The sequence below is a fragment of the Oncorhynchus mykiss genome, chromosome 31, assembly GCF_013265735.2.
Source record: "Oncorhynchus mykiss isolate Arlee chromosome 31, USDA_OmykA_1.1, whole genome shotgun sequence".
Classification (NCBI taxonomy): domain Eukaryota; kingdom Metazoa; phylum Chordata; class Actinopteri; order Salmoniformes; family Salmonidae; genus Oncorhynchus; species Oncorhynchus mykiss.
Genome location: NC_050571.1, coordinates 11,132,669 through 11,145,168, shown reverse-complemented (window position 1 = coordinate 11,145,168; position 12,500 = coordinate 11,132,669). Strand labels below are relative to the sequence as shown.

The 12,500-nt window shown below is 40.2% G+C and overlaps 1 protein-coding gene across 4 annotated transcripts in view; it reads left to right on the top strand.

The window, feature by feature from the left end:
• LOC110504369 (proteoglycan 4) overlaps window positions 1-12,500 on the top strand; it is a 40,817-nt gene that overhangs the window by 15,189 nt on the left and 13,128 nt on the right. For all 4 annotated transcript variants that reach the window (XM_036970280.1, XM_036970279.1, XM_036970277.1 and 1 more), the window contains 2 exons: window positions 5,457-5,492; window positions 11,670-11,735. In XM_036970280.1, coding sequence (XP_036826175.1) covers window positions 5,457-5,492; window positions 11,670-11,735 — 102 coding nt within the window. The remainder of the gene's footprint in view (window positions 1-5,456; window positions 5,493-11,669; window positions 11,736-12,500) is intronic.

Below are 12,500 nucleotides of genomic sequence, written 5' to 3'. Positions count from 1 at the left end.
CTGCCACTACTAAATCTACTACTGCCTGTCACTACTAAATCCACTACTACCAAATCTACTCCTACCTGTCACTACTAAATTCACTACTACTAAATCTACTCCTACCTGTCACTACCAAATCCACTACTACCAAATCTACTCCTACCTGTCACTACCAAATCCACTACTACCAAATCTACTACTACCTGTCACTACTAAATTCACTACTACTAAATCTACTCCTACCTGTCACAACTAAATCCACTACTACCAAATCTACTCCTACCTGTCACTACCAAATCTACTACTACCTGTCACTACTAAATTCACTACTACTAAATCTACTCCTACCTGTCACAACTAAATCCACTACTACTAAATCTACTCCTACCTGTCACAACTAAATCCACTACTACTAAATCTACTCCTACCTGTCACTACCAAATCTACTCCTACCTGTCACTACCAAATCTACTACTACCTGTCACTACCAAATCTACTACTACTATATCTACTACTACTAAATCTACTACTACCTACCACTACTAAATCTACTACTACCTACCATTACTAAATCTACTACTACTAAATCTACTACTACCTACCACTACTAAATCTACTACTACCTACTATTACTACTAAATCTACTACTACTACCACCTACCACAACTAAATCTACTACTACTACCACCTACCACAACTAAATCTACTACTACTACCACAACTAAATCTACTACTACTACCTACCACAACTAAATCTACTACTACTACAACCTACCATTACTAAATCTACTAGTACTACTAAATCTACTAGTACTACTATTACCTGCCACGACTAAATCTACTAGTACTACTAAATCTACTAGTACCTGCCACTACTAAATCTACTAGTACTACTAAATCTACTAGTACCTGCCTCTACTAAATCTACTAGTACTACTAAATCTACTAGTACCTGCCACTACTAAATCTACTAGTACTACTAAATCTACTAGTACTACTACTGCATGCCACTACTAAATCTACTAGTACTACTAAATCTACTAGTACTACTACTACATGCCACTACTAAATCTACTAGTACTACTAAATCTACTAGTACTACTATTACCTGCCACTACTAAATCTACTAGTACTACTAAATCTACTAGTACTACTACTACCTACCATTACTAAATCTACAACTACATCTACTACCTGCCACTACTAAATCTACTACTACTAAATCTACTATAACCTGCCACTACTAAATCTACTAGTACTACTACTACCTGCCACTACTAAATCTACTATTATTTACTACTACTACTACCACTAACTGTCACTACTAAATCTACCATCCCTTTCAATACTAAATCTACCATCCCTTTCAATACTAAATCTACTACTAATAACTACGACCTGCCTCTACTAAATCTACTACTACTAAATCTACTACCTGCCACTACTTAATCTACTACTACTAAATCTACTACCTGCCACTACTAAATCTACTACTACTAAATCTACTACCTGCCACTACTAAATCTACTACTACTAAATATACTACTACCTACCACTACTACCTGCCACTAGTAAATCTACTACTACCTACCACTAGTAAATCTACTACTAACTACCACTACTACTAAATCTACTACTAACTACCACTACTACTAAATCTACTACTGATACTAAATCTACATCTACTACTACCTACCACTACTAAATATACTACTACACCTACCACTACTAAATATACTATTACATCTACTACTACCTAGCTACCCCTACTACCCTAGCCCCTTAGTCCCTAGACCCTTAGTCCCAAGCCCCTTAGTCCCTAGCCTCTCTCCCTACCCTTAAACCTCTCCCCCATCATCTAATTTTTAACCTCTACCCTCTAGCCTCTCCCCTTCTATCCTCTACCCTATCTCTACCCTCCTATCATCTCTACCCTCTAACCTCTTCCCTCTCCCTCTAACCTCTCACCCTATCATCTAATTTTTAACCTCTAGCTTCTAGCCTCTCCCCTTCTATCCTCTCCCCTATCTCTACCCTACCCTCTCCCTCTACCCTCCTATCATCTCTACCCTCTAACCTCTTCCCTCTAACCTCCCCCCTATCATCTAATTTTTAGCCTCTCCCCTTCTATCCTCTCCCCTATCTCTACCCTCTACCCTCTCCCTCTACCCTCCTATCATCTCTACCCTCTAACTTCTTCCCTCTCCCTCTAACCTCCCCCCTATCTCTCTACCCTCTAACCTCTCCCCTCAAACCTCTCCCTTTACACTCTAACCTCTCCCCCTATAACCTCTCCCCCTATAACCTCTCCCCCTATCCTCTAACCTCTACCCCTATCCTCTAACCTCTCCCCCTATCCTCTAACCTTTCCCCCTATCCTCTAACCTCTCCCCCTATAACCTCTCCCCCTATCCTCTAACCTCTCTCCCTATAACCTCTCCCCCTATCCTCTAACCTCTCCCCCTATAACCTCTCCCCCTATCCTCTAACCTTTCCCCCTATCCTCTAACCTTTCCCCCTATAACCTTTCCCCTATCCTCTAACCTCTCCCCCTATCCTCTAACCTCTCCCCCTATAACCTCTCCCCCTATCCTATAACCTCTCCCCCTATAACCTCTCCCCCTATCCTCTAACCTCTCCCCCTATAATCTCTCCCCCTATCCTCTAACCTCTCCCCCTATAACCTCTCCCCCTATCCTATAACCTCTCCCCCTATAACCTCTCCCCCTATCCTCTAACCTCTCCTCCTATCCTCTAACCTCTCCTCCTATCCTCTAACCTTTCCCCTCTCCCCCCTCCTATCCTCTCCCCCTACCCTCTCCCCCTATCCATTACCCGCTCCCCTATCCTCTCCCCCTATCCATTACCCTCTCCCCTATCCTCTCCCCTATCCTCTCCCCCTATCCATTACCCTCTCCCCTATCCTCTCCACTCTCCCCCTATTCTCTCCCCTCTCCCTTGATCTTTCACTTCTAGGATATGTAGTATGACACACACACACACACACACACACACACACACACACACACACACACATCTAGTACTACTACGACCTGCCACTACTAAATCTACAACTACCTGTCACTACTAAATCTACTACTAAATCTCCTACTACCTGTCACTACTAAGTCTACTACTACTAAATCTACTATAACCTGTCACTACTAAATCTACTACTACTACGGCCTGCCACTACTAAATCTACTACTGCCTGTCACTACTAAATCCACTACTACCAAATCTACTCCTACCTGTCACTACTAAATTCACTACTACTAAATCTACTCCTACCTGTCACTACCAAATCCACTACTACCAAATCTACTCCTACCTGTCACTACCAAATCCACTACTACCAAATCTACTACTACCTGTCACTACTAAATTCACTACTACTAAATCTACTCCTACCTGTCACAACTAAATCCACTACTACCAAATCTACTCCTACCTGTCACTACCAAATCTACTACTACCTGTCACTACTAAATTCACTACTACTAAATCTACTCCTACCTGTCACAACTAAATCCACTACTACTAAATCTACTCCTACCTGTCACAACTAAATCCACTACTACTAAATCTACTCCTACCTGTCACTACCAAATCTACTCCTACCTGTCACTACCAAATCTACTACTACCTATCACTACCAAATCTACTACTACTATATCTACTACTACTAAATCTACTACTACCTACCACTACTAAATCTACTACTACCTACCATTACTAAATCTACTACTACTAAATCTACTACTACCTACCACTACTAAATCTACTACTACCTACTATTACTACTAAATCTACTACTACTACCACCTACCACAACTAAATCTACTACTACTACCACCTACCACAACTAAATCTACTACTACTACCACAACTAAATCTACTACTACTACCTACCACAACTAAATCTACTACTACTACAACCTACCATTACTAAATCTACTAGTACTACTAAATCTACTAGTACTACTATTACCTGCCACGACTAAATCTACTAGTACTACTAAATCTACTAGTACCTGCCACTACTAAATCTACTAGTACTACTAAATCTACTAGTACCTGCCTCTACTAAATCTACTAGTACTACTAAATCTACTAGTACCTGCCACTACTAAATCTACTAGTACTACTAAATCTACTAGTACTACTACTGCATGCCACTACTAAATCTACTAGTACTACTAAATCTACTAGTACTACTACTACATGCCACTACTAAATCTACTAGTACTACTAAATCTACTAGTACTACTATTACCTGCCACTACTAAATCTACTAGTACTACTAAATCTACTAGTACTACTACTACCTACCATTACTAAATCTACAACTACATCTACTACCTGCCACTACTAAATCTACTACTACTAAATCTACTATAACCTGCCACTACTAAATCTACTAGTACTACTACTACCTGCCACTACTAAATCTACTATTATTTACTACTACTACTACCACTAACTGTCACTACTAAATCTACCATCCCTTTCAATACTAAATCTACCATCCCTTTCAATACTAAATCTACTACTAATAACTACGACCTGCCTCTACTAAATCTACTACTACTAAATCTACTACCTGCCACTACTTAATCTACTACTACTAAATCTACTACCTGCCACTACTAAATCTACTACTACTAAATCTACTACCTGCCACTACTAAATCTACTACTACTAAATATACTACTACCTACCACTACTACCTGCCACTAGTAAATCTACTACTACCTACCACTAGTAAATCTACTACTAACTACCACTACTACTAAATCTACTACTAACTACCACTACTACTAAATCTACTACTGATACTAAATCTACATCTACTACTACCTACCACTACTAAATATACTACTACACCTACCACTACTAAATATACTATTACATCTACTACTACCTACCACTACTAAATATACTACTGATACTAAATCTACTACTACTACTAAATCTACTACTACCACTAAATCTACTAGTACCACTAAATCTACTACTACTACTAAATCTACTACTACTACTAAATCTACTACTACCACTAAATCTACTACTACTACTAAATCTACTACTACCTACCACTACTATCTACCACTACTACATCTACTACTACCTACCATTACTAAAACTACTACTACTACCTGCCAGAACTAAATCTACTACTACTACCACCACCTACCACAACTAAATCTACTACTACTACCACCTAAAACAACTAAATCTACTACTACTAATACCTACCACAACTAAATCTACTACTATTACCACCTACCACAACTAAATCTACTACTACTACCACCTACAGCAACTAAATCTACTACTACTACCACAACTAAATCTACTACCACCTACCACAACTCAATCTACTACAACTACCTGCCACTACTAAATGTATTACTATTGTACTTCAATGTGCTTCATTCTAACAGTACCATATAATTGTATTATTTCAACAGAGATATTGACAGTCCGACCCCTAGTACTGACTCCAGGTGAGATATACTGTACCTGTCTACTGAGAGAGAACACCTGTTAGATATACTGTACCTGTCTACTGAGAGAGAGAACACCTGTTAGATATACTGTACCTGTCTACTGAGAGAGAGAACACCTGTTAGATATACTGTACCTGTCTACTGAGAGAGAGAACACCTGTTAGATATACTGTACCTATCTACTAAGAGAGACCACCTGTTAGATATACTGTACCTGTCTACTGAGAGAGAAAACACCTGTTAGATATACTGTACCTGTCTACTGAGAGAGAGAACACCTGTTAGATATACTGTACCTGTCTACTGAGAGAGAGAACACCTGTTAGATATACTGTACCTGTTTACTGAGAGAGAGAACACATGTTAGATATACTGTACCTGTTTACTGAGAGAGAAAACACCTGTTAGATATACTGTACCTGTCTACTGAGAGAGAACACCTGTTAGATATACTGTACCTGTCTACTGAGAGAGAGAACACCTGTTAGATATACTGTACCTGTCTACTGAGAGAGAACACCTGTTAGATATACTGTACCTGTCTACTGAGAGAGAGAACACCTGTTAGATATACTGTACCTGTCTACTGAGAGAGAGACCACCTGTTAGATATACTGTACCTGTCTACTGAGAGAGAGACCACCTGTTATATATACTGTACCTGTCTACTGAGAGAGACCACCTGTTATATATACTGTACCTGTCTACTGAGAGAGACCACCTGTTAGATATACTGTACCTGTCTACTGAGAGAGAGAACACCTGTTAGATATACTGTACCTGTTTACTGAGAGAGAAAACACCTGTTAGATATACTGTACCTGTCTACTGAGAGAGAGAACACCTGTTAGATATACTGTACCTGTTTACTGAGAGAGAAAACACCTGTTAGATATACTGTACCTGTCTACTGAGAGAGAGAACACCTGTTAGATATACTGTACCTGTTTACTGAGAGAGAAAACACCTGTTAGATATACTGTACCTGTCTACTGAGAGAGAGAACACCTGTTAGATATACTGTACCTGTTTACTGAGAGAGAACACCTGTTATATATACTGTACCTGTCTACTGAGAGAGAGAACACCTGTTAGATATACTGTACCTGTCTACTGAGAGAGAACACCTGTTAGATATACTGTACCTGTCTACTGAGAGAGAGAACACCTGTTAGATATACTGTACCTGTCTACTGAGAGAGAGAGACCACCTGTTAGATATACTGTACCTGTCTACTGAGAGAGAGACCACCTGTTAGATATACTGTACCTGTCTACTGAGAGAGAACACCTGTTAGATATACTGTACCTGTCTACTGAGAGAGAGAGACCACCTGTTAGATATACTGTACCTGTCTACTGAGAGAGAGACCACCTGTTAGATATACTGTACCTGTCTACTGAGAGAGAACACCTGTTAGATATACTGTACCTGTCTACTGAGAGAGAGACCACCTGTTAGATATACTGTACCTGTTTACTGAGAGAGAACACCTGTTAGATATACTGTACCTGTCTACTGAGAGAGAGAACACTTGTTAGATATACTGTACCTGTCTACTGAGAGAGAGAACACCTGTTAGATATACTGTACCTGTCTACTGAGAGAGAACACCTGTTAGATATACTGTACCTGTCTACTGAGAGAGAGACCACCTGTTAGATATACTGTACCTGTCTACTGAGAGAGAGAACACCTGTTAGATATACTGTACCTGTCTACTGAGAGAGAGAACACCTGTTAGATATACTGTACCTGTCTACTGAGAGAGAACACCTGTTAGATATACTGTACCTGTCTACTGAGAGAGAGAACACCTGTTAGATATACTGTACCTGTTTACTGAGAGAGAACACCTGTTATATATACTGTACCTGTCTACTGAGAGAGAACACCTGTTAGATATACTGTACCTGTTTACTGAGAGAGAACACCTGTTATATATACTGTACCTGTCTACTGAGAGAGAACACCTGTTAGATATACTGTACCTGTCTACTGAGAGAGAGAACACCTGTTAGATATACTGTACCTGTTTACTGAGAGAGAACACCTGTTAGATATACTGTACCTATCTACTAAGAGAGACCACCTGTTAGATATACTGTACCTGTCTACTGAGAGAGAACACCTGTTAGATATACTGTACCTGTTTACTGAGAGAGAACACCTGTTAGATATACTGTACCTGTCTACTGAGAGAGAACACCTGTTAGATATACTGTACCTGTCTACTGAGAGAGAACACCTGTTAGATATACTGTACCTGTCTACTGAGAGAGAGAGAACACCTGTTAGATATACTGTACCTGTTTACTGAGAGAGAAAACACCTGTTAGATATACTGTACCTGTCTACTGAGAGAGAGACCACCTGTTAGATATACTGTACCTGTCTACTGAGAGAGAGAACACCTGTTAGATATACTGTACCTGTCTACTGAGAGAGAGAGAACACCTGTTAGATATACTGTACCTGTCTACTGAGAGAAAACACCTGTTAGATATACTGTACCTGTCTACTGAGAGAGAGAACACCTGTTAGATATACTGTACCTGTCTACTGAGAGAGAGAACACCTGTTAGATATACTGTACCTGTCTACTGAGAGAGAACACCTGTTAGATATACTGTACCTGTCTACTGAGAGAGAGAACACCTGTTAGATATACTGTACCTGTCTACTGAGAGAGAACACCTGTTAGATATACTGTACCTGTTTACTGAGAGAGAACACCTGTTAGATATACTGTACCTGTCTACTGAGAGAGAACACCTGTTAGATATACTGTACCTGTCTACTGAGAGAGAACACCTGTTAGATATACTGTACCTGTCTACTGAGAGAGAGAGAACACCTGTTAGATATACTGTACCTGTCTACTGAGAGAGAACACCTGTTAGATATACTGTACCTGTCTACTGAGAGAGAGAACACCTGTTAGATATACTGTACCTGTCTACTGAGAGAGAAAACACCTGTTAGATATACTGTACCTGTCTACTGAGAGAGAACACCTGTTAGATATACTGTACCTGTCTTCTGAGAGAGAGAGAACACCTGTTAGATATACTGTACCTGTCTACTGAGAGAGAGAGAACACCTGTTAGATATACTGTACCTGTCTACTGAGAGAGAGAACACCTGTTAGATATACTGTACCTGTCTACTGAGAGAGAGAGAACACCTGTTAGATATACTGTACCTGTCTACTGAGAGAGAACACCTGTTAGATATACTGTACCTGTCTACTGAGAGAGACCACCTGTTAGATATACTGTACCTGTCTACTGAGAGAGAGAGAACACCTGTTAGATATACTGTACCTGTCTACTGAGAGAGAGAGAACACCTGTTAGATATACTGTACCTGTCTACTGAGAGAGAGAGAACACCTGTTAGATATACTGTACCTGTCTACTGAGAGAGAGAACACCTGTTAGATATACTGTACCTGTCTACTGAGAGAGAGAGAACACCTGTTAGATATACTGTACCTGTCTACTGAGAGAGAACACCTGTTAGATATACTGTACCTGTCTACTGAGAGAGACCACCTGTTAGATATACTGTACCTGTCTACTGAGAGAGAGAGAACACCTGTTAGATATACTGTACCTGTCTACTGAGAGAGAGAACACCTGTTAGATATACTGTACCTGTCTACTGAGAGAGAACACCTGTTAGATATACTGTACCTGTCTACTGAGAGAGAGAACACCTGTTAGATATACTGTACCTGTCTACTGAGAGAGAACACCTGTTAGATATACTGTACCTGTCTACTGAGAGAGACCACCTGTTAGATATACTGTACCTGTCTACTGAGAGAGAACACCTGTTAGATATACTGTACCTGTCTACTGAGAGAGAGAACACCTGTTAGATATACTGTACCTGTCTACTGAGAGAGAACACCTGTTAGATATACTGTACCTGTCTACTGAGAGAGAGAACACCTGTTAGATATACTGTACCTGTCTACTGAGAGAGAACACCTGTTAGATATACTGTACCTGTCTACTGAGAGAGAGAACACCTGTTAGATATACTGTACCTGTTTACTGAGAGAGAGAACACCTGTTAGATATACTGTACCTGTTTACTGAGAGAGAAAACACCTGTTAGATATACTGTACCTGTCTACTGAGAGAGAGAACACCTGTTAGATATACTGTACCTGTCTACTGAGAGAGAAAACACCTGTTAGATATACTGTACCTGTCTACTGAGAGAGAGAACACCTGTTAGATATACTGTACCTGTCTACTGAGAGAGAAAACACCTGTTAGATATACTGTACCTGTCTACTGAGAGAGAGACCACCTGTTAGATATACTGTACCTGTCTACTGAGAGAGACCACCTGTTAGATATACTGTACCTGTCTTCTGAGAGAGAGAGAACACCTGTTAGATATACTGTACCTGTCTACTGAGAGAGAGAACACCTGTTAGATATACTGTACCTGTCTACTGAGAGAGAACACCTGTTAGATATACTGTACCTGTCTACTGAGAGAGAGAACACCTGTTAGATATACTGTACCTGTCTACTGAGAGAGACCACCTGTTAGATATACTGTACCTGTCTACTGAGAGAGAACACCTGTTAGATATACTGTACCTGTTTACTGAGAGAGAACACCTGTTAGATATACTGTACCTGTCTACTGAGAGAGAGAACACCTGTTAGATATACTGTACCTGTCTACTGAGAGAGAGAACACCTGTTAGATATACTGTACCTATCTACTAAGAGAGACCACCTGTTAGATATACTGTACCTGTCTACTGAGAGAGAGAACACCTGTTAGATATACTGTACCTGTTTACTGAGAGAGAAAACACCTGTTAGATATACTGTACCTGTCTACTGAGAGAGAGACCACCTGTTAGATATACTGTACCTGTCTACTGAGAGAGAGACCACCTGTTATATATACTGTACCTGTCTACTGAGAGAGAGAACACCTGTTAGATATACTGTACCTGTTTACTGAGAGAGAAAACACCTGTTAGATATACTGTACCTGTCTACTGAGAGAGAGACCACCTGTTAGATATACTGTACCTGTCTACTGAGAGAGAGACCACCTGTTAGATATACTGTACCTGTCTACTGAGAGAGAGAGAACACCTGTTAGATATACTGTACCTGTCTACTGAGAGAGACCACCTGTTAGATATACTGTACCTGTCTACTGAGAGAAAACACCTGTTAGATATACTGTACCTGTTTACTGAGAGAGAACACTTGTTAGATATACTGTACCTGTCTACTGAGAGAGAGAACACCTGTTAGATATACTGTACCTGTCTACTGAGAGAGACCACCTGTTAGATATACTGTACCTGTCTACTGAGAGAGAGACCACCTGTTATATATACTGTACCTGTCTACTGAGAGAGAGAACACCTGTTAGATATACTGTACCTGTTTACTGAGAGAGAAAACACCTGTTAGATATACTGTACCTGTCTACTGAGAGAGAGACCACCTGTTAGATATACTGTACCTGTCTACTGAGAGAGAGACCACCTGTTAGATATACTGTACCTGTCTACTGAGAGAGAGAGAACACCTGTTAGATATACTGTACCTGTCTACTGAGAGAGACCACCTGTTAGATATACTGTACCTGTTTACTGAGAGAGAACACTTGTTAGATATACTGTACCTGTCTACTGAGAGAAAACACCTGTTAGATATACTGTACCTGTCTACTGAGAGAGAACACCTGTTAGATATACTGTACCTGTCTACTGAGAGAGAGACCACCTGTTAGATATACTGTACCTGTCTACTGAGAGAGAGAACACCTGTTAGATATACTGTACCTGTCTACTGAGAGAGAGAACACCTGTTAGATATACTGTACCTGTCTACTGAGAGAGAGAACACCTGTTAGATATACTGTACCTGTCTACTGAGAGAGACCACCTGTTAGATATACTGTACCTGTCTACTGAGAGAGAGAACACCTGTTAGATATACTGTACCTGTCTACTGAGAGAGAACACCTGTTAGATATACTGTACCTGTCTACTGAGAGAGAAAACACCTGTTAGATATACTGTACCTGTCTACTGAGAGTGTTTATGCTTGGATGCACACGGCTCATGACGAGTCAGAGCTTTAAATTATCTGTTTTAATCTGTTTTCTGTTTTACAGTGTGAATGAAAATGTGTTGGAGGACCTTGAAGGCGACTTTATCCCCTTCAACACGAACACAACAAGGTATTCGAAAGTTAGTCGGTTTTCACTGTCTGCTTCCTATACTAGTGTCTGTTTTCACTGTTTGCTTCCTATACTAGTGTCTGTTTCCACTGTGTGCTTCCTATTCTAGTGTCTGTTTTCACTGTTTGCTTCCTATACTAGTGTCTGTTTTCACTGTTTGCTTCCTATACTAGTGTCTGTTTTCACTGTGTGCTTCCTATACTAGTGTCTACTTCCACTGTTTGCTTCCTATACTAGTGTCTGTTTTCACTGTTTGCTTCCTATACTAGTGTCTGTTTTCACTGTTTGCTTCCTATACTAGTGTCTGTTTTCACTGTTTGCTTCCTATACTAGTGTCTGTTTTCACTGTTTGCTTCCTACACTAGTGTCTACTTCCACTGTGTGCTTCCTATACTAGTGTCTACTTCCACTGTGTGCTTCCTATACTAGTGTCTGTTTTCACTGTTTGCTTCCTACACTAGTGTCTACTTCCACTGTGTGCTTCCTATACTAGTGTCTGTTTTCACTGTGTGCTTCCTATACTAGTGTCTGTTTTCACTGTTTGCTTCCTATACTAGTGTCTACTTCCACTGTGTGCTTCCTATACTAGTGTCTGTTTTCACTGTGTGCTTCCTACACTAGTGTCTACTTCCACTGTGTGCTTCCTATACTAGTGTATGTTTTCACTGTGTGCTTCCTATACTAGTGTCTGTTGGCAAACCCCATACCTCTTCCAATGTTAAATTGAGCTCAGTCTCCAGACTAACTGTGGTGTCCCCCCCCCCC